Genomic DNA, 24,147 nt, shown 5'->3' with positions numbered 1-24,147 from the left:
GTTGGCTGTTTATTGGGTGTCCTAAATACTCCTGTGAATATGAAGGGTTACTATTTCATGCACGTTTGTATAGGCACAGGCATTTTACATGCATTGCAAAAGATCACAAATGCGAACCCTATTGTGTCATCTGGTATATAATAATATATATATAATAATATATATATAATTATATATAATAATATATAATAATGAATCATTAACCAAGGGGGTTGGGGAGGAAATTCAGGGCACAAAAGTATAATGTCAGGAAAGAACTAAATTGAGGTTGCAAAATACTTTCCAAGGGGAGTCAATGAAGGAATGAATTAGATGTGATTTGAGTATTCTGCTGCATCCCTGTACCCCACTGTACAGCTGAATAGAGCGCACTTTCCTATATCTGTAAAGAGCTCCACTTGCTCCATGGGTTGTGTGAGGAACACGCTTACTCACTTGAGTGCATCGTCTTCTTCTGCATTAGTTAGAGCAAAACGTTAATGCTGCGCTGATCATGGCTTTTATAGTCACATGTCCCCCCATTGGGAAATGTAGCCTCTCCTTTATTGCTAGAGAGCAGCCTGAAATGCCCCTGGAGCTTACGGAGTGCTATGAACGATCCAATTCATCTCTGATTCCACTTGAACCAAGTGAAACCCCGAGAAACAGAATGTACTATATCAGCCTTTGATAAATGTACTCGATAATCGATATACCTGCAGAAGAGTCATTTGGGAAAAAGACGGGTGAGAGATACAGAAAAATTGTGTCTCTTTATCTGCCTGTATTGAAACTCCCCGAGATCTCAACTGTGCCTGCACAATTTGACTTTCTCTGCCTAAAGAAGGAGAACCGGGACAAAATGCACATGAAAATGCTACCATTTCTGTTCCACTTTACTGCATTAAATATGCTTGGCCTAATTATATCTGCTTGAAAACCCATAAAAATAAAGTGGAGAAAAGCGTCTCAGTGAAGCCTTAGTGATAATGATGAAGAATCCCACTTAATCATTGGCTTAATAAGCTGGGCCAGTTTTTTTTCCCTCTTTTCTTATGTAAAGAAAAATGAAAGGTCAACTCAAACAGAGATCAGATTTGACTGGGTGAAATATCCTTAATCCCATGGGCTATAAACTGCAAATAAACCATGAGCCTTTAAAGAACATCACTTAGACAAGGATTTTTATTAAGACATTATTTCGCTGCTGGTATACAGTACGAAAACCAGATCAGTTGAGAGAACAACACATAAAAATTAAAAAATAAAATATTTCAAATACAAAATGTTATCATATTTAAATATTACTTTTTATTTACTAATTTTTTCTAATATGAAATATTTAAAGCAGTTTCATTCTGACATAACTCAAATATTGACCTTGTATGTAGTTTTCATGTATACAATGCTTTATACCAATAACCAGGCCATAATGCAAGTTCCACTCATATATATACATACACATATACACAAAGTCTAAACATATATGGCCACCTATATTCAGAGATTATATAACATTCCCACTGATTATATTACATTCCCACTGATTATATTACATTCCCACTGATTATATAACATTCCCACTGAATCAGGATTCAGTAAAAAGTTTAATTACAAGTCCTTATCTCATTCACACTATAAGGGTCATTTACCAATACAAGTGCAATGTGCAGTTTCGGACGCAATTCTCCATGTGTTCTACCCATAATAAAAGGTTTCCCCACACCCCACAATTCCAGTGTAATTGTGACAGTTCACAGTTGCCCCCAAGCTGCAACCAGAAATTTCAAAGAAGGGATTTCTTCATTTCCGTCTTGAGGTGTTAAAATAATGTTTCCATGTAATTCTTTTTGTGCAAGTCTGTTGCCCCTATTGATGCAGTCCCCTGAATTAGCACCAGGGTTCCCCAGCATCAGTAGGAGTATTTAGAAGTGCAAGGAGCAGGTTTAGATTGTGGTCAGTATAATCTTGAGCCAATTGACTGTATATACAACAAAACCTCAATTTTACATACCCTAATTTAAAGTTTTCCCTCATTTTACACAGGCCCCTGCCCAAATTTGATATTACACCCTGAAAAATATAAAATGTGGGTTCTACTGTAAACTGAACTTTAGTTTAAAGAGGGACATGTTACAGCTGCCAGAAAACTCTGTTATTGTGAATTAGGAACATTCTAGACTCTGAGTCAGCAGCCTATTGGCCAGGATGACAGCCGGCCCCATCTGGCCCAGCACTTGGATGGTCGGACTGGGAAAAGAGACATTTGTTTGGTGACCCCTGGGTGCCAGCTTTTCAGACCAACTGAGCCATTCAATATAACAACCTCTGCTCATATATACATGCAAAGGTTCTGGGAAGGAATGCTCTGTAGATTAAATAATTGACATGCTCATATTTCAGAAGAAATAAAAAAAAACCCACTATAATTATAGCATATTTCCCTATAACACAAGGCTACATTCTACTTGCCCTTTAAGTACACAAACCAAGGTTAGAATAATAACAGTAACAAAGAATACAATTTATTCCCTACTTCAAAACCTCTAATCTACGGGAAGAAGCAAATCTGCAGGGTCTGATGGCTTTTACTTTTTTTTTTTTTTTTGGCCAAGCAGAAAACTATTCTGGTTATAAAAGTCTTTAATTATGTATCCGAAATGCCTTTAAAAAGTAAACTGTTATTGTGGCTTATTCCAGAGGGTTATAAAGGAGGTTTATGGGTCACACAAAGGTTTATGCTTTATAGATACAGTACACAGAACACATAACAATGTTTTGAAATTATAAATCGTTCTGAAAAACAATATTTTACTTTTAGTGGCAATTTTTTAAAATGCCTTTGCAGCTTGGGCCCTGTCTTCTTTGTTTTGCTTTTTTATGGCTCTAAAAGCAAAAGGGCTCTGTGTGTTGATGATGAATTCTCTGTGTGGAGATTGGACTAATCCACAGCACATTCATTAGAGAGTATAAATTGCAAACTGCCAAGCAGCGTAATGCTGAGTGACGTGCTTGATACATCTCTCACCCCGCTCCTAAATCCCTAAATGTCCAACAATTATTAACTCCAGCTCTAGCATTGCTCCGAATTACATTCCATAGGCACAGATATACACGCCGTTTGTTTTTCTTTTTTGTCCTTCATTTTTATCATTTCCGATTGTCTTATTAATATTCCAAGACATTTCGCAGTTCAATTTTAATTACTTTTTTATTCTCTCCGACGTGAAATATCTAGTTACCAATATCAACACCACGCGCTTTGCTTAAATGGAAAAAAATTATATTTTTTTTGTTCATGAAAAAATGTGGATAAAAAAAAACAAGAAAAAAGGCAAAGGCAGCACAGGTATAAGGTCTGTTATTCAGAAATCCATTATCCAGAAATCTCCAAAATACCGGAAAGTCATCTCCCATAGACTCCGTTATAATCAAGTAATTCAGATATTCAAAAATGATATGCTTTTTGTCTGTAAAAATAATAAACCTTATGCAACCTTAAATAAGCCCCATAATGAACCATTATTGGAGACAAAACAATCCTTTTGGGTTTATTTAATGTTTAAATTATTATTTTAGTAGACTTAGGGGCAGATTTACCAAAGCACGAATTCGAATCCCGAAATGGCAAAAATTTGGATTGGAAACAAAAATTTTGCTGTCTTTTCGTCGCCATCGCGGCTTTTTCGTATTTTACGCGACTTTATCGTATTTTGCGTGACTATTTCGTCACCATCGCGATTTTTCCGTATTGAGCGATTGTAAAAACAATAGAAAAAACAATCCGATTTTTTCGCGACGGCGATGAAAAAGTCGCGGAAAATATACGAAAAAGTCGCGACAGCGACTAAAATTTTGCAGAAAATACAAAAAAGTCGTGCCAGAGATGAAAAAGTCGCAAAAATACCAATCATTACGAAAAAAACGCATTCGGACGCTTTCAGTTGCATAAATAAGTCATCATGGCAGCAGCATCCCTGCATATATAGATGAATATTTGCACATAGGGTATAGATCTAAGGGTGGCAACCATATCTCTGCTTTGCTGGGATGTTTTCCATCAAGCCCAAGAAAAAACACAAGTATAGGCAGTTTTTATACTGCTAGATGAACCACAGAGTGTTATTTAATGGGGAACTCTGACTTCTGAACCAAAATTTGTTAAAGTGCCCCATACAACATAGAAACCCCTAATATCCCTATCACTGTAATCTGATCCTTCAAAAAGTATGAATAAATACCATTTTTATATGCTGAAATCCAGTTGCAAAACAGTTCTTTTCTTTCTGCGTTATTTGAAATCCTGGCAGGGGAGGAGGGACTGAAACATTGATTACACATGGTAACAACTTCTCTACAGCTTACAGAGAGCATGCAGGAACTACATAACCCACAATGCATTGCCTGTGATATTCCAGGCTGAGGACACAGTATGATGTTACATACTTAGGCAAAAACTACCTATAAAGGGATATACAGTGAGCACATACAGATAAATATATTATACACAGGGTATAAATCTAAGGGGATACAGTATCTCTGCTTTGCTGGGATATTGTTCATAAAGGCCAAGAAAAAACACAAGCATAGGCAGTTTATTTATTTCTAGGTGAACCCTAGAGTGTTATTTAATATTTTTCTGCAGGGACTGAGAGCTCAGAATGCAGAGAAGGGGCTCAGCCAAAAACGTTTGAGACTGGAAGACTGTCACTAAGAGCAAGCTTCATGGATGTAGGTGAGAGTGCCGGCATTTGCACCATTTTGGGGCACCTATGCATAGCCCTATCATATAATCAATTACAGGTATAGGACCCATTATCCAGAATGTTTGGGACCAAGGGTATTCCGGATAAGGGGTCTTTCCGTAATTTGGATCATCATACCTTAAGTCTACTAAAAAAGTAAAACATGTATTAAACCCAATCGCATTATTTTGCGTCCAGTAAGGATTAATTATATCTTATTTGGGATGAAGTACAGGTACTGTTTTATTATTACAGAGAAAAGGGAATCATTTAACCATTAAATAAACCCAATAGGGCTGTTCTGCCCCCAATAAGGGGTAATTATATCTTAGTTGGGATCAAGTACAGGTACTGTTTTATTATTACAGAGAAAAGGGAATCATTTAACCATTAAATAAACCCAATAGGACTGTTCTGCCCCCAATAAGGGGTAATTATATCTTAGTTGGGATCAAGTACTGTTTTATTATTACAGAGAAAAGGGAATCATTTAACCATTAAATAAACCCAATAGGGCTGTTCTGCCCCCAATAAGGGGTAATTATATCTTAGTTGGGATCAAGTACAGGTACTGTTTTATTATTACAGAGAAAAGGAAATCATTTTAAAAATCTGAATTATTTGATTAAAATGGAGTCTATGGGAGACAGGCTTTCCGTAATTCCGAGCTTTCTGGATATCAGGTTTCCGGATAACGGATCCCATACCTGTACCTAGTAGGTACTAATGAGCAAATCTGTCCCGTGAAAATGCATTGAAGTCAATAGGTGTTTATTTTACGCACACATAACTTTTTTTTTTCTTATTCCAAATACATTAAAGTCAATGGGGGTTTTTTCTTACTCCTACCATACGACTTTTCTAAGCATGCAACTTTTCAACTTTTTCTCACTGCAAATACATTAAAGCCAAAGGTTTTTTTTTTTGTGACTAATTTTTCCCGTGTTTTTGTGAAAAAAATTGCCAATGGCGAAATGTGACATTTCACCAGGAATTTATAAGTGATAAGACTACATTTTCAGTCACCACTGGGGTCATGAGCAGCCAGAAATAACTGAAAATAGAATACAGAACATAGGGGCATCAGGAAGAAGGCCATAAGATTCCTCATAGCCTGTATGAACCAATGTAATAAAGCTATGCTAGCATGAGCAATTAGTAATGTGCGGCCAGCCCAATACCCATGGGACCCTAGGTTTACCCTCTGGTCAGACGGGTTCAGGTCAGCCTCGGCACATTATTTGCAGGTTGAAGGTGGGTTCGGGTTGAGCTTGTCTGCCTGTTCTCCCCACCAACGACATTACACTGGATTTTTGTGGCATTTTGTGATGTCATTGGTGGGGTGGGGAGGGTGCTAGTCTATAAATACATGGGAGAAGCTGGGTTGGGTAGGATCGGGAGGGTTAGGGTCGGGTGCGGGTCATTGTGTCACTTTAGGCCAGGGCTCCCCAACCTTTCTTACTCGTGAGCCACAGTCAAATGTAAAAAGACTTGGAGAGCAACACAAGCACCATAAAAGTTCATGGAGGAGCCAAATAAGGGCTGTGATTGGCTATTAGGCAGCCTCTATGCACACTATCAGCTTACAGGGGGCTTTATTTGGTAGGAAATCTTGTTTTTATTCAACCTAAACTTGCCCCCAAGTCAGGAATTCAAAAATAACTACCTGGTTTGGGGGCACTGAGAGCAACATCCAAGGGGTTGGGGAGCAACATGTTGCCCCTGAGACACTGGTTGGGGATCACTGCTTTAGGCAAAAATACTCAAAGCCTTCAAAAAGCTCTGTGGTGACTAATAGTTCTGCTTCCCAAGATGTCCTGAGGCAGCTGAGGCTTTTTTGCCTTGACTATAACTCCAGCTATTGGAGCCAGTCACATACAGTACGGCTTATAGTGAAGTGCTCAATAATGCCTAGTAATCAGATTCATACAGAGCTTTGGCATTTGTGCTTACTTTGAAACTCATTAGGGACGAGAATCATTCACTCAATGTCTTTACCACCTGCTCTGAGAGTCAGACACTAGATCCTCAGTAAGTAGATTAAGTAATAATGCTCCCAAAGCCATTTGAGAAGTTTATCCATTAAATACTATGCAGGAAACACACAGAGAGAACATTTCCATGAACACCCACTCAATGGTTTGTTCCAGTCATCCCACTGTTCCTTCCTACACTGGGGGGGGGGCACTTAAATCGATTTCTACAATTTATTGCACCACTCAAATGCTTGATCGATTTATGTAGTCCTACAGCAAATACATAAGAACTGAATGACGTTTATTTTATGCAGACATTAATTCTTCTCAGACGCCTAACAATAAGCAGGTATTGTGCAGAACAAGCAAATGGTGCATCTGTGTGACACAAAAGGGCAATGCAAGGGTATTATAACATCTGAAAACTCTCAGAGAGGAATGTGGAATGATATTCTTCTTGCAGGAGTTTCCCTTGCTTCTCTAAAGGCAGAGATTCTGCTGCGGCTCAGTCTAACCCCCATATGCAGGCCCGGATTTGTGGCGAGGCCACAAAGGCCCGGGCCAAGGGCGGCACATATACAGGGGCGTCATGCCGCCCCGCCGCAAGCAAATTTTAACATTTTGCTCCCATACGGAGCAATGGGGACATCTCCCCACTGCTCCGTATGGGAGCTCTACGTTTGGCGCTTGCGCATTAGTGGTCACGGCGGGGGGGGGGGCTTGTTCGCGCATGCGCAAGTTAGGCGCATGCGCATTCGCGGCGGCGGCGGGGGGGGGGGCGCCGAATGGGGGCGGCCTTGGGGTGCCCCAAGTAGAAATCTGGCCCTGTCCATATGTAGTAAAAAGCCACTAAGTTTTCCCAGTAGCAATAACTCATAGTGACCAATAAGATGTTTGCTTTCAAACAGGTGACCAGAAATTCTATCTGCCTTTTATTACATAACCCCCAAAGGCTTTTGTCATATCGACCCCTTATACTAGGGGTATGGCCTAGTGCTTTCTTCTTTGGTGGATGGGGCTCCTAATACAAGTATAAAATAACAAATACAACTATTGGAAAACTTATATTCATTTCATGCAGAAAAGTTGTTTGCATTTGTATTGACTTAACAACTTTTATTATAGTCTCCTAAATCTGTGCCCCCCTAGGCCTGGCCTCACCACAAATCTGGGCCTGCCCGTCCTGCACATGAAAAAATTACCTCAGGTCTCTGCACTTCAAAAAGTGCAGACACCTGTATTCACCTGTATGAATTCAGTGGTACCAGTTTGGGACAGCACTTTATTCATGAGGGGCAGGTTGAAGGATGCACCTAGATATCGACTCCCTTCCCATCCTCTAACTTGGGTCATTCAGACATAGAAGTTTTGCAGCTGTCAATGCTGTGTTCTCTCCCTGACGCAAATTCAAAGTGTATTAGCACTACAGCACTCTGCACCCCCTAGTGCTAATGTACTGGCAACAGGGGCAATAATAAATGACCCTTAATGTATCTCTGTAAACAGTTTTTAAACTGTAATCCTATGCAGGGTCGGACTAGGGGGTGCAGGGGTCCTGCAGGTGCCCTGCCGGCCGCATCCCCTAACCCTCCCTTCCCGGGTGCCCCCCTAACCCCTCGCAGGGTCCCCCACCCGACGTCCTCCACGAGTGTACATAAATTTAACGCAGCAGGGGAGGAACAGTCGACAGGGGGAGCGCCGGCAAGGGTCGGGTCTGGGCCGCTGGGGCCCACTGGGATTTTTCCCGGTGTTCTGGCGACCCAGCCCAACCCTGATCCTATGTATGATTATGAACTGAGTAATCAGGACGAAATCAGCACTCTGGAATATGACATGATTCCAGAGATAACTTCCCCTTAGTCCATGTGGCATGTTCATTACATAACTGAAGATATTGCAAATGGCAACCAATCATCAGTTATCACTGATCAAGTGCTGTTGGAATAATGAAAGTAAACATCTAATTGGCTTAAGTTGGTCATTACGTTAAGGTAATTCCACATTCCAACATTTTGCCAATTTTTTCATATTTGCTATGAAAAAAAATTGCTGAGTGAGGAAACAGTTGCGTTTTTGTCCAAAAAAAGTCGCACAACGTAGGTCACCAGTGCCAAGCTGACTTCCACACTTCCACACTTCCACACTCAAGCTGCCATCACCTCTTTTTCCTAGGGGCACATGGCAAGTCAAATTCAAGCAGAAGCGTTAACAAAATCCAAGGGGAAGTAAGCCTTACATATTATTATAGTTGTTTTGGGGGGATTTAAGTATTAAACAAAATTGGGGCTACATCTTTAATCTAAAGATGAACTACCCTTTAATATTTAAGGCTGTTAGAAGTCAATTTGAAGCTTCAGGGCCTGTATTTAAAGCACTCATGTTTCAGGCTCATTCTTTTTTATGGACATTGAACTCAATGGTCTTGGGAAGAAAACAGTGGGAGATGTAAATGTTGCCAGATAATGTCTGCAGGATACACTTTTAGTGTTTCCTTTTATGATAATTATCATAAGTGCCTTATTATGTAGATTGAGCTATTTCATCTTTCTGACTTCAACCCAATTCCCAAAGTGAGCTCCAAACCTTATCTCCAGCTATTCATCCACCCTCCATCATTGAACTGTGAGTCAGTGTTTGGCACATCACACTCTCAGGCCCATACTTGAATGCATTCACTCCCTACACATAAGTACATACGCTTCCCACTCACTGGCTCTTATCAGCATGTCGTTTAGCTGCCAGAGATTACACTTCCATCACATAGAGGATCTGAATGTTTCTACACCAAATTAGAGCATTTTACTTAGCAATGACAGCTATTAGTATGTTCTGTACAATGGGGAACATACTGTAATACTGATGCATTAAAAAGCATATAGTGAATGAGACAACACTGTATGTGCATTCTAGTGATTGCCCCAAATTATTTACATATGTGCCCAACTAAAGAATAGTCATAGCCGATAGACTGACATCTTGCCATTGAGATGATACAGCTGTGAAAGCAAAACTATACCCCCAAAATGAATACTTAACCAACAGATAGTTTGTATTATATTAAGTGGCCTATTAAAGAATCTTACCAAACTGGAATATATAAAGAATATTGGCCTTTTACATCTTTTGTGATGGGCTGTGTGCTCCCTCAGACCAGAAATAATGCAACTCTAAAGGTGACCATAAACAGCCGATTCTAGAATAGGCCCGTGTATGGCCACCTTTAGAGTCCCTTAGACCGACTCGGCAGCTTATCGGTCCGTGTATGGGCACTAACGACGGGCCTGCCCGACCGATATCCGGCCTGAAATCGTCCAGATATCAATCGGGCGGGTTTAAAAATGTATTCGGATCAGGGACCGCATCGGCTTATTAAAGCGGTCCCTGATGCGGTGGGGTTATCGGGAGAAGATCCGCTCACTTGGCGACCTTGCCAAGCAAGCGGATCTCAGCATGTATGGCCACCTTAACTGTAACAGGAAGTAGTGTGGGGGTAAAAGACAGGTCTCTGTCCATTAACGGGCTGATATGGCCTAGCATGTATGTGTGCCCTTGGTTTGTTTGTGTGCACTGTGAATTGTACGATTTCAGGGCGGCCCTTAGTACTTAAAATTACAATTTTCTATTTAGGATTACCCACTGGCGCATACTACTAAAAAGTAGATTTTTATGAAGAAGGGCTGATTTATGTGATATATTTTTATAGAGACCCACAATACATTCATTTTTCTCATCATGTACTGTTGAATGTATCTAGGTTTATCTCAAATTCTTTAAGATGATTCAAACCGGTTAGTAGTATTCACACCTCTAATGGCTGTCTCCCATTGCGAAGGGTGGCCTAATAACGATACTGGGGGTCCTTTATAATCACTGGGCAAATGTACAGTAACTCATATCAACCAATTAGAAGTTTGCTTTCATTGTTCTACCTCCAGCTGGTTGAAAAAAGCTAATAAGTTTCAAGTTTCAAGTTTATTGTCATATACAGATAACAATGAAGCATCATTACTGTAATGAAATTTTTTTGACCGGTGTTCCTCCCAACTTTACATAGACAAACAAAACAAAAAAACAAACAAAAAAAACAAAATACAAATATTAAATATAATAAAAGTGAGCAATAAAGGTACAAGTGTTTACAATAATAAAATGCAATGCAATATTTGAAATTGTGCAGTGAGGATTTAAAGTGGCTTTGCTTAAAGTGACACTGGGAAGAGTCCAGTAGTTATGGGGAGTGTGTGTTGGTTTGGGTAGAATGTCAGAAGTTCAGAAGCCTGATGGCTTGTGGGTAGAAACTGTCTCTGTACCTGCTGGTGCGGGTCTGGATGCTCCTGTACCGCCTGCCTGATGGTAGGAGCGTGAAAAGTCTGTGGCTGGGGTGGCTGGGGTCAGAGAGGATCCGCTCAGGCCCGGATTTGTGGAGAGGCCACAAAGGCCCGGGCCTAGGGCGGCAGAAGTTTAGGGGCGGCATGCCGCCCCGCCGCAAAAAAAAAATTAAATTTGGCTCCCATACGGAGCAGTCGGGACCTCTCCCCACTGCTCCGTATGGGAGTTTAAAGGAGCGCATGCGCACGGGAGGGCGCGCTTTCGCGCATGCGCACTGGGGGCCGCACTTTCGCGCATGCGCACGGGTGGGGAGGGGGCGACCGACAGGGGCGGCCTCGGGGCGCCCAAAACAGAAATCCGGCCCTGGATCCGCTGCATCTTCCTCCTACAGCGCTGTCTGTACAGGTCCTGCATGGCCGGCAGTTCAGTCCTGGTGATGCGCTCTGCTGATCTCACCACCCTCTGCAGAGCTTTGCGGTCCAAAGCATTACAACTGCCATACCAGGTGGTGATACAGCCAGACAGAATACTCTCAATGGTGCATCGATAGAAGTTTGTGAGTATTCTGGAGTCCATGCCGAACCTTCGCAGGCGCCGCAGAAAGAAGAGCCGCTGTCTTGCAGCTTTTGTGATAACACCAACATGGTGAGACCAACTCAGATCCTCACTGATATTGATGCCAAGGAATCTGAAGCAGCTGACTCTCTCCACCTCTGCTCCCTCAATGTGAATCCCTCAATGTAACTGGTTGCTATGGGTTACTGCCCAGGTGCAGATTTGCTCAGTGTTTATAAATGAGCCCCACTGTGTATCCTAGCAAACTGTTGTTTAGCTGATCGCCTCTGGAATACACCAGCTTGTCTTATATTACAAAATGTAGAGTTCTGGGACTCAAAAAACATAGCAATAAGTTTTGAACAGTCTACTACAAGTTGGAAAATGAAAGACCCGATTGGTTGCTATTAACTGCAATTAAGCACAGTTTTTTTTAACAGGTGCCATTAACTTACAGGAACAGATGTGCCAATCTATTTGTAGCAAATCTTTATTGAATTCAATTCCTACTGGAGATCAAACTTACCTACCCATTTTTCAAAATTTCCCATCAATTTTCCTCTTGATTTAACCAAAATCTGTCTAAAGTTAATAAGTCTGATTAAACCAAACACCAGCACCTGGCACATTTTAGACCATGTAACTGTTCTACAAAATGATGTTTGTTGTTAATGTTGGGCCGAACTGAAAAAATGTCCGTTTCTACACCTCAAAAGTCCTGCCCTTATTTCTTAACATGGAGACAGTTCACCTGGCATGCTTGGATTTATGGTTGCAGGGATGGTTCACCGTTAAAGGAACAGTAAAACCAAAAAATGAAAGTGTTTTAAAGTAATTAAAATATAATGTACAGTTGCCCTGCGCTGGTAAAACTGGTAAGTTTGCAACAGAAACGCTACTATAGTTTATATAAATGAGCTGCTATGTCAACACGGGGGCAGCCATTGAAGCTGGGAAAAGGCACAGGCACATAGTAGATAACAGATAAGCTTTGCAGAATATAATGGGGTTTTATCTGTTATCTGCTAAGTAACCTGTGCCTTTTCTCCTGTAAATGGCTGCCCCCGGGGCTACACAGAAGCTTTATTATATAAACTATAGTAGTCTTTCTAAGGAAAACACACCAGTTGTAGCAATGCAGGGCAGCATTACATTATATAGTAATTACTTTTATACACCTTTAAGTTAACATTTAGGGGGCCATTTCCGAATGCTTGGATTTTTCTTTTCTATTCAGATTTTTTAACTCTAAGGGGAACATTTACTAATCCATGAATCCGAATCACGAATAGGAAAAAATCGGATTGGAAACCAACATTTTGCGACTTTTTCGTATTTTTGCGATTTTTTTGTCACCGTCACGACTTTTTCGTAAATTGTCGCGACTTTTTCGTAGCCGTTACGACTTGCTCGTATTTTGTCGCGGCTTTTTCGTATTGAGCGCTCGTAAACGGCGGGCAAACCTTTCAGACTTTGCATGAGTTTGGAAGTCTCCCATAGGACTCAATGGCACCCTGCAGCTCCAACCCGGCCCAAGGAAAGTCTCCCATAGGGCTCAATGGCCCTCTGCAGCTCCAACCCGGCCCAAGGAAAGTCTCCCATAGGGCTCAATGGCACTCTGCAGCTCCAACCCGGCCCAAGGAAAGTCTCCCATAGGGCTCAATGGCACTCTGCAGCTCCAACCCGGCCCAAGGAAAGTCTCCCATAGGACTCAATGGCACTCTGCAGCTCCAACCCGGCCCAAGGAAAGTCTCCCATAGGGCTCAATGGCACTCTGCAGCTCCAACCCGGCCCAAGGAAAGTCTCCCATAGGGCTCAATGGCACTCTGCAGCTCCTACCCGGCCCAAGGAAAGTCTCCCATAGGGCTCAATGGCACTCTGCAGCTCCAACCCGGCCCAAGGAAAGTCTCCCATAGGGCTCAATGGCACTCTGCAGCTCCTACCCGGCCCAAGGAAAGTCTCCCATAGGGCTCAATGGCACTCTGCAGCTCCAACCCGGCCCAAGGAAAGTCTCCCATAGGACTCAATGGCACTCTGCAGCTCCAACCCGGCCCAAGGAAAGTCTCCCATAGGGCTCAATGGCACTCTGCAGCTCCAACCCGGCCCAAGGAAAGTCTCCCATAGGGCTCAATGGCACTCTGCAGCTCCTACCCGGCCCAAGGAAAGTCTCCCATAGGGCACAATGGCATTCTGCAGCTCCAACCCGGCCCAAGGAAAGTCTCCCATAGGGCTCAATGGCACTCTGCAGCTCCTACCCGGCCCAAGGAAAGTCTCCCATAGGGCACAATGGCATTCTGCAGCTCCAACCTGGCCCAAGGAAAGTCTCCCATAGGGCTCAATGGCACTCTGCAGCTCCAACCTGGCCCAAGGAATGTCTCCCATAGGGCTCAATGGCACTCTGCAGCTCCAACCCGGCCCAAGGAAAGTCTCCCATAGGGCTCAATGGCACTCTGCAGCTCCAACCCGGCCCAAGGAAAGTCTCCCATAGGGCTCAATGGCACTCTGCAGCTCCAACCCGGCCCAAGGAAAGTCTCCCATAGGGCTCAATGGCACTCTGCAGCTCCAACCCGGCCCAAGGAAAGTCTCCCATAGGGCTCAATGGCCCTCTGCAGCTCCAACCCGGCCCAAGGAAAGTCTCCCATAGGGCTCAATGGCACTCTGCAGCTCCAACCCAGCCCAAGGAAAGTCTCCCATAGGGCTCAATGGCACTCTGCAGCTCCTACCCGGCCCAAGGAAAGTCTCCCATAGGGCTCAATGGCACTCTGCAGCTCCAACCCGGCCCAAGGAAAGTCTCCCATAGGGCTCAATGGCACTCTGCAGCTCCTACCCGGCCCAAGGAAAGTCTCCCATAGGGCACAATGGCACTCTGCAGCTCCAACCTGGCCCAAGGAAAGTCACGATACTGAAGCTTGAATGAATCCGAAACTTTCGTACTCTGCGCGACGGCTACGAAAAAGTTGTGACAATTCTCGCAAGTCGTAACAATTTACGAAAAAGTCATAACGGCTACGAAAAAGTCGCGACAATTTACAAAAAAATCGCAAAATACCGATCATTACCAAAAAATGAATTCGGACGCTTTTCGGACGTTCGTGGATTAGTAAATGTGCCCCTAAAAGTTGAAGGAAAAAAAAAAAACAGCTAAAAATCCTAATTTGACAATACCCCAGCTAAAACTTGCCGAGATCATGTAGAAGTCAATGACAGATGTACCTTCCCTGGAGGATCCTTCTTTTGGTTTGAAAGTTTAGAGGTTTTGGATTTTTGATGTTTTTTTGGGGAGTAAATTTGAAAAAGTAAAGGTTTTGGTGCGAAAATGTTTCACATTTTTTTCTGCAACTTTTTCCTGCGTGTACTTTTTAGTTCCACATGCAGCAGTTGATATTGACCACTAACTTGCAAGAGCATCTCACCTTATCGTTTTTACTTACTGTAGAGGCAGAGTTCGCACCCCGTTACCCAGACTAGGAACCTTAGTGAACCCAAACACACGTTTAGTAAATATCCTACAAAGGTCTGCGTTTACATCCTCAAACTTTTTAAACATAGGGCCAGTTCATGGTCCCTCAGACTGTTGGGGGGCTGGAATGTAGTCCTCAAACTACACCCCCCGCCTCGTTATCAAACTATGGCCTGATCCCCCGCTCCCCACTGCATCCTCTGGCTCCCCACTGCATCCTCTGGCTCCCCACTGCATCCTCTGGCTCCCCGCTCCCCACTGCATCTACAGACAGGTAGTAGCCAGGGGTGAGGACACGGCCCGTAGTTAGAGGATCCCTGGTCTACATGTTTTAGCAATTTATGTTGTGCTCTCTTTCTAAGTTATTTAGAACTGAGAAGCAATATAAATTGTTTTTATTATTCTCAGAATTAAGAACTGGCCAAATTATTTCCCTCCAATGTTATTTCCAGTTTTATTTTCAATAAAGTTCACCGCCCCCAACAAACCCAACCTAAAGTCAGCAATCATCCCAGAACACAAAGCAGCATTTACAGAGCAGGCAGGGACGTTCAAATTGAATTTATGAGTCATTGTAATTCATTTATTAAACATTAGGTTCTGCTTTTACAACTGGTTTTCATCTAAAAAAAAATTTTTTTTTGTATCCCTTTGCCAAGTGATCTTTCCTAACGAGACATAATGCAGCTTCATTCATTCCGCAGCTTTCTCTGTCTCATCAGCCTCTTATTCTCTGGGGAGATAAGTCTTTTATGCATGTATAGTCCAGAGTAAGAACGTCCATTACCTATTCTTTCTTTGTCACATAAGATTCACTTATTCAGGTCTGCTCAATAAATAACTGATGTGATTAAAGGAGGGGGATTGTATTAGAATTCTAGAGAGCTGTCACGACACAAATTGAGATATCATCATTGCTGGCACGTTTCTCTATCTTACCCTAATATCCCTTGAACATAGTTTTCTTTTGCTGTTAACCTTTCTGTCTAACCATATTTTATATGGACTGAATCCAGTACAATGATGATAAAACACATATTTTTGGTCAAGATCTTAAAACTAGTGGCACGTAGAATCAAGGTTACTTGATTGCTTCAAATCGGGGAAGAAATTCTATTCAAAATGAAGCTCAAAGTAATTCTTCAATTGCCCTCTTATTCAACATGATTCCCAGTGAATAAATATCTTAGGCAGGAGTTGAAGCAGCCTTGGCAATACTAGGATATTAAAGGCTTGTACTCGGCAGTGTCCCGGCATAATGTATGGCACTTCAGCTTTTTTGCAAAATGGGATTAAAGGGCTCATTTATTATGCTTAAAGTTCATGTGCTGGATCATTAAGGGCCTTTAGCTGGCCAAATGCAAATTTCCAGCAGAATTTTTTGTGTGTTTTTTCCACCTGGGTTTAACACTAGAATGTAAAATATTTAAATATTAGTGGCCTTTGTTCCACCTCAAGAGCCGCCCTATAGCTTGGGAAACGCAGGTCGACGGAGATAAAAGGAACAAGTCTTCTTGTAACCTATTGAAAAACAGGACAGGCGATGGATTTCTTTATTCATTGCAGACATTAAATAAGACATTTGTTTAAAGCTGGCCATCCATGGCTGATAAAAGTTGCTGACAAGTTGAGATTCTTGCCTTATGCAGCAGCAACCCGTGGGTTGTCAGGGGCTGCAAAAAACAGCCACTCCTGGTAACTTTAAGAGGCAAAATACCAAATTTTATACAGGAATGTCAGCTCTTCTAGTGCAGAGAGCACTCTTTGCACTAGCCATGTGGCCCCTCCTTGCCTTACTCCAACGCTAAAAAGTTAAAAATGGATGTGTGTGTGTGTGTGTGTAAAGAGCGGTATTAGAAAGGCTGCCTGGCAGCTTATTTGCCAATGTATGGTGTTCTCAGACTGCCTGGCTTACAGATACCTGAAAGGTAAAAATACCCAGTTAGATAAGGACTAGTGATGAGCGAATCTGTTCCGTTTCGCTTCGCCGAAAAATTTGCGAATCTTTCAAAAGATCCGCGAACGCCGAAAATGTTGTGCGGCAAAAAAAAATTGTCACCCGTGGCTATTATTTTGTCGCCCACGACTATTCTTTTGTCGTCCGCGGCTATTATTTTGTCGCACGGCTATTATTTTGTCGCCCGCGGCTATTATTTCATCGCGCAGCTATTCTTTTGATGCCCTCAACTATTCTTTTTTGACGCCGGCGACAATTTTTGGACATGCGGCAAATGTTTCCGTTGTGAATCCATGCCTGGTGAAACATTTCGCCCATCACTAATAAGGACCGCTTTGGTGAATTGACAGGGCTACTTTAAGGTACCAGCGGGCTCTGGGCAATATTTTATTTGTGGGCTTCCACTGCCCCAAGACATTTGTGATAGAATAGCCCTCAACCACACGCAATGGTCTGTGCTTATTGGAGTAGACATGATGCCCAGGTGTGCTGCCTTGGACCAACAGCCCTTGGAGCAGAAAAATTACAAAATGGTGATGCCACAAGGCAAAGAAAATCTGCAAATTCCAGCTGAGTAAGATGAGGGGTCTGCCATCTCTGTAGGATGCTTCTGCCAAAAGTTATCCCAGTATGTTATTGGGCCCTTATCCTGGTGGGCACAAGGCAAAGGCTCCTTTTGCTGATTTATTAAAAAGGCCCTGGATATGGTCCTCTCCTGACCAGCATTATAATCCTATTGTTCATCTGGGACCAAATGAATGTGTCTGATTTGGCCCAGCATGTGGGTGGGCAAATCCGTCAAAGATCCCCTTGAATTGTCAAATTGCCATATGAGAGGAACTTCCCATGATGCCAAGCTTAAAGGTGGCCACACACGTGGTGATTTGTGATCTTTCGTGTGATCGTACAATCGGCCACACACCGTTCAGGGCTGAAACGGCAGATAAGGAGGTAGAAACAATAGGGTTTCTAACAATAGGATTTCTACCAGGGTTACAGGGCTTTTTTTTATAGAAATTAAGGAAAAAAGGTCCAAAGATGTGCAGTAATGCAGAAGGCACAGGACAGGAATTTGTACCCCCCCCTCCATAATCTTGACTAAGCATTTCCTTTTTATATTTGACAGACTGAATTCATTCAAAACCTAATAAATAAACTGTTAAGTTGGCTGGTACTCTGGTATCATAATAGGGTGCTATTACAGCAATAAAAAAAAAATCACACAATGTCCTCGCTCCAGAGTGCCATGTAATGAGATCTCCCCGTAATGCATTTTTCAAATATAATAGGCCAAGCAGCAAAATGTTTGAGCAACAGTAGAAAGGAGAACACAGAAAGCTGCCAACATTGCAAAACACGGACATGCTGTGATATCTGGAACATAACAAACAATGACTAAGTTTCAATACACGACACATGGTGTAATACAACAGATGAAGCTCGAGCCAAGGAGATAATGCTCTGAAATCACTCTCCATTCCAGCGCCACAGTTTGGGCTTTGGAACGCGCCTCTGCAAGAGGGATTAAAAGGCTGAGATTTTGCAGATGTTGGTGATAAATATGGAATTACTGCTCTACATTCTGCAATAACCCAAAGTGCAAAATTGTAGGGAAGGGTTTCAATGAGATCATAATATTCTGTTCCCAGAAGCACAGGAGAAATATTTTGATCCCCATCACATTACTGCTGAGTACCCAACTTTTAGCAGAAAGTGACAATAGGAAAAAAAACCCCACAATTAGCAGGACCATTAGGTGGTCAGTATTTTATTGGATATCTCTTTAAAGCAGGCAGGAGTTACAGTAGATAAGAGTGGATACCTGGTGGGATAGGAAGCCTGGGGCACCAATATGGGAGGCAAGTGTTAAAATACATAAATCAGGGCTATCCAGTCTGCAGTGCTCCAGCTGTATCCTTAACAACTGGAGGGCTATAAGCCACACCCCACTGTATAGTTTACCATGTCACACAGATAGCATATGAAGGTATATGGCAGTGCTTTCAATAGGTTAATAATAGCCATCAGCATATTAGGAATTTTGGTAGTAATATACATAGGCATCTTATTTGCTTCTCCTTAACTTCTGTCCGGTGCACAGTTTTGAAGGGGATCAATACCCCTTTAATCTCTATAAAATAATGTGCAGTAGACACCTCTTCAGAAAGAGAAGGAGAGCTCAGCAAAGAAAAGGGGGTGGAGCTTTACACTAATACTAGGAAGTAGCTGAAAGAGCTGAAGCTGAACTGTTTGTGATACAGAATCTACATGAGACTGAGTGCAGGGAGAAATGTATGTTATTCTGGGGCCTGTATAGAGACATTTTAGAGAGAAAAAAGGATTTCTTATTCTTTAAATAGTCACCAATAGGTGTGATTGGCTGCTTATGATATACAGGTTTTTCTGTGACTGCATTGCGGAAGCAAACGTTTTTGGCTGCTTTGGGCAAGAATTCTGGGAAGTGTCCATCTATATTAAGTGAGCTTGGTGACTTAATAATATAATATATAAAAATAATATATATATATATATATATATATATATATATATATATATATTATTAATAAGATAAGTGTAAACGAAGGCAAATTATAAATATTTCAGATTACCCCTCTCATGTCCTGTCATAAATTGTGAGATGAGAGTCTGCTTTTGTGTCTTTTATATATTTATATTGGTGCATTCCCTTTCATTTCTGATCGCATCAGATGAAAATGATGAAAAAGAATGGCAATTATGCTGTTCATGAATCTATGGAGCAATAAACAATATCATAAAGAATAAACCATCATCTGTCAGAGACTGTTGGTGGACGGAGCATAAATGAGCATTGGATTTCATTAGGGATTCTCATGCAAGCCATAAAACCATTTATCTTTTCCATTTTCTGAATATTTTAGAAATGACAAGAGAGTAATGAGTAATCATAAGATTTTGACACTTAATTTTAGGTTGAGAAAAATATAAAATGGATTAATTAGAACTATTCATCTGTTGCATTAAAACGGCACAATTGTACAGTGGTCTTGGTTAAAGCCTCATTGCCAGGAGGTGGTGAGGGCTCTGTCTCCTGCAAAAATACATTACAAATGATTTCTCTTCAACCTGCCTAGATTTTCAGAATAGGAAAAAAAAAACTTTTTTTCATTATCCAATTTTATAGCTTTTTTTTTCAGATATTGCATGCAATCATTTATAGATTATATTTTGATGCTGTTCTTTTATATACTTCCCCGAAGGCGGTTAAAGATGCCCACATTGTTTCAAGTGTATATTGCTTGGCGCAGGCATAACTATTTCGGTGCTCCTGAAGGAGTAATAAAGTTGAGAATGCGCACAGTAAACACTGGCCTGGACAACGGCAATGTGTGTAAAATTAATAGAGAACAGAGGGGCGAGGGGAGCAGCCTTACACAAAGTACATGAGTAGGATCTATTATACAGAATGATTTGGGACCTGAGGGCTCATGTGGCACAATTGCCACATTTTCCCATAATGCTGCATTTTTTCATAGACAAAATAACAAAGGCACTATGCTCTTGGTGCCATTTAGATGGGCCTGCTGCAATTGCATCCAATTTGTCAAAATTAGCACAATTTGTATGCTTTATGACAAATTAGGCGCAAAGGTGGCAAATATTTTTTTTCTGACTGGTGTTCAGTATTTCCAGTTTTTGGCATGTGACTAACATGTACACCCTATTTCTTTTGAGCAACTGAACTGAGGTGATTGACATAGGCACTGAGGGAACCATGGAGCCTTGACCAGACCTAGGGGTAGGCAAAAGAGGTACCTGCCTAGGGCGCAATGATGAAGGGGGGACAGACAGGTACCTCTCCTGCCTAACCCTAGTCTGCACTCCCTTGTCATTGCCCCCCACTGGTTGTCATTGCGCGGTGGGTGCAATGACCCCCCCCCCCTTGTGATGGAAATAAGCATGTAAACAGGGTGGAGGTTGCAGGGGCAAGGTGGCTGATCGGGTTGCCTAGGGTGCCCCGTCGGCTTGGCCTTACCCCTGCATGGAGCTACTGATTGGTACAAAGGTGAAGGTAGCCTCCAGGGTTCACCTGCGTCAATAGGTGCACAGCAGCATCAGAAAGGATTGAGCAGAGCTAAATGCAACTATACATTTTAATGCAAGTACCTTTAATGCACAACTGATTGCAGGGAAATTGTGAGGACTGCAACTGCACTTTAGGATGTACGTGTACATTTTGGATTTATTCTATATACCGTCAGTTTACTGTAAAGGTGGGCTTATGCACACATTGGATTTACATTCCTATTTATCTTGCTATGACACAATTACATACATTCTTGTTAATATGTCCATTTAATTGCATTTTTTAGCAAACCTGGCCCACCACATGAAGGCACAGTTAAATACATTAGAAAGCCAAGTCTCTGTGTCCACTTGGATAACTGTACTTACTTATTTCTTTCCAAGCTGATAAGTAGTCGTATATCTTTAGCTTTTAGTAGGACTTTCATCGCTGGTGGATGACTCTGAAAAAGAATTACACTGATTTAATACTGGAGGAAAGAGGTGTCTAAAAGCACAACCCATTTGTGTGTTATAGTGCACATTAATATCTATTCATATATGTTAATAGAAGCAATAACTTTAACACAGTGTGGCACAGGACGCTGCCCTATTATATATTATAAAGTTATTAAAAGTCTCAGAGGAAAGGACCAACGTCACAGGCCAAGGTCGAGGAACTTCTGGCTTCAGTACCATTTGTAATATACATACACTAAGTGCTGGGTAAATAGAGTAGAACTTTCTGTTATTCAGAACCTTATAAAAAGCAAATACTGTTCTAAGATTATGATTGCCAGTCTCAGTAAGTATATCTAAGCCTGCCTTTACTTACTGTCTGGTGCTTACCAATTTGCTTTACCAACAGCGCTATGTTGTGTTATGCTCCTAGGCCAGGGCACTCACTCACCATTCCTTTCCCCCCCAGCTCAAACCAATTGCCACTCACTCATGCAGAGTAAATTTACACTTGGGACTGGGCAGCAGAAGATTTTGATAGCTCTTTGAACTAACTCCCATTTCCCAAGGCAGATGTGGCCCCTGGACTGTATGCCACCCATATAACCTTGCCACTTTAGGTCCTTTTGGGCCTAGACTTAAGGAAGGTATCCCAAAGAAACCAATGATAATCTGCTGTGTAAAGCCTACATAAACCATTGCAAATGAAAGCACTAAACAGAATATTAAAGAAGAAAATGAATACTACATGTTGTTCACATACACTTTTCCATAGTTTATAAGAATAATAGAAGTTACTGCAGAACTCTATGCCCTTTATAGAATGTAATGCCACCTTATAGGTTATAAATCGTTTTACATGATAATAGTGCAGAAGGGGGACATAAATATTGTTCATTACAAATCCGAGTCTTGGGTTTTGCTGTCATTTTGGTACAGGTCTTGAAGTCCTCAAAGCTTCCAGCATCTGCAGAATGGGTATGCCAGCTTTCCATGTTCCAGTGCTGATCTGTGTACTCTGAGTATGAGCTGTCGATGGCGCTAAAGCACTGATACTGCTATGGGGCAGGGTTAAGACGGTGGGTGAGAGTTTGTAAAGCAGCCTCATGATAAAGGTGCAGCATACAGTTGTGTAACTAGATGTTATTGAGCCCCACAGCAAATTTAATTTAGGGCCCCAAGACATTGGTAAGTTGACCTATTCAGCCAAGATATATTGAAATTGCTCATTAATAAGGGCCTTACTGGGCCCCACAGCAAATTCAATTTATACCCCAAAACATTGGTTAGTTGACCTATTATACAAAGATAAATTGCTACCAAGATTGAAATTGTTCACTAATTAAGGCCTAACTGGGCCCCCCTACACACCTGGCCCCCCCCTGCAACCGCAGTATCTGCTTCCTCTGTACTTAAGCCCCTGGCATCATATAAAGGCAATGGTTACTGCAGGTTTTATTAGCATTTTTAACATGAACACAGTGAAAGAAGACCAACTGGACTCATTGAAAGTAGTACATTCATTCATAATATAATGCATTCTGCCAATTTGTTTTAAAAAAAAGTCCTCCAAAAACAATATTCCTCATTTATTTATACTTTTTCGTTTCAAAAATGTTGCAACATTCTAAAGTAAAATAATGTTTTGCCTAATTTTTAAACAGAAGGCACCAAGGGAGCAGCTCTCAATGACAGACAATTATTACTCTTCGAGTTCTTCCTCCCACAGGGGCCAGGAGTTAGCTGGCAACCGCAAAGAGCGGACATATAATAGATGGCGGTTGGAAGGACTTCTTGGGGAGCAGTTACTGTGAGAAGTAGAGTTTCCAGTTCTGTTTTTCCTGAAGTTACAGAGTATGCTATTTCACTTATTTGTGGTGTGGGATTCTGAAGCGTTATAGCACACAAACACACACTACAAATTATTAATATCAAGTTCCTCCAAGCTGTGTAGTCTGAATTTTTATTAAATATCTGTTCCTCTCTTTTTAAAACCTTCACCCTAATACAATATTCTGATATGAATATCATTTATACACTAAACTAAAACTGAACATTGGGAATTGGTAAGCCCTTACTATATGACCCTCTGTGGGCTCCTTCTCTTCCCCATTGCTCCTCAATGAAAGCTAGGGGGGGTCCTAAAAGGTGATATTCCAGTGTTATAGTGCCCACATGTAACAAATCTAAGAATAGAAATAGAAATTCATTTATTATTGTTATTAATTTATTATTGTCTCCACAGTGGGGATTCTAGATACGCCAGGACAGGACAGCTGTTTTAGGCTCCATCTTATCTAGGAACCCCTTAGAGCAGGGATCCCCAACCTTTTATACCCGTGAGCAACATTTAAATGGAAAAAGTGTTGGGGAGCAACACAAGCATGAAAAGGGTTTCTAGGAGTAGCAATAAGAGCTATAATTGGCTACTTTATAGCCCCTATGTGGACTGGCAGCCAACAGAAGGCTCTGTTTGGTATTATACTTGGTTTTTATGCAACCAAAACTTGCCTCCTTACCAGAAATTCAAAAATAATCACCTGCTTTGAGGCCACAGGGAGCAATATCCAAGGGGTTGGCGAGCAACATGTTGCTCAAGAGCCACTGGTTGGGGAACACTGCCTTAGAGCATCACTATCTTCA

The 24,147-nt window shown here is 41.7% G+C and overlaps 1 protein-coding gene across 1 annotated transcript in view; it reads right to left on the bottom strand.

Annotated features, from left to right (window-relative positions):
- adam12 (ADAM metallopeptidase domain 12) overlaps positions 1-24,147 on the bottom strand; it is a 317,400-nt gene that overhangs the window by 225,888 nt on the left and 67,365 nt on the right. Inside the window, 1 exon segment of the mRNA NM_001040014.1 lies at positions 21,436-21,509. Coding sequence (NP_001035103.1) covers positions 21,436-21,509 — 74 coding nt within the window.

The sequence above is a fragment of the Xenopus tropicalis genome, chromosome 7 (genome assembly GCF_000004195.4).
Source record: "Xenopus tropicalis strain Nigerian chromosome 7, UCB_Xtro_10.0, whole genome shotgun sequence".
Lineage (NCBI taxonomy): Eukaryota > Metazoa > Chordata > Amphibia > Anura > Pipidae > Xenopus > Xenopus tropicalis.
Note: the sequence above shows the minus strand (reverse complement) of the source record. Positions and strands in the feature narration are given on the sequence as shown.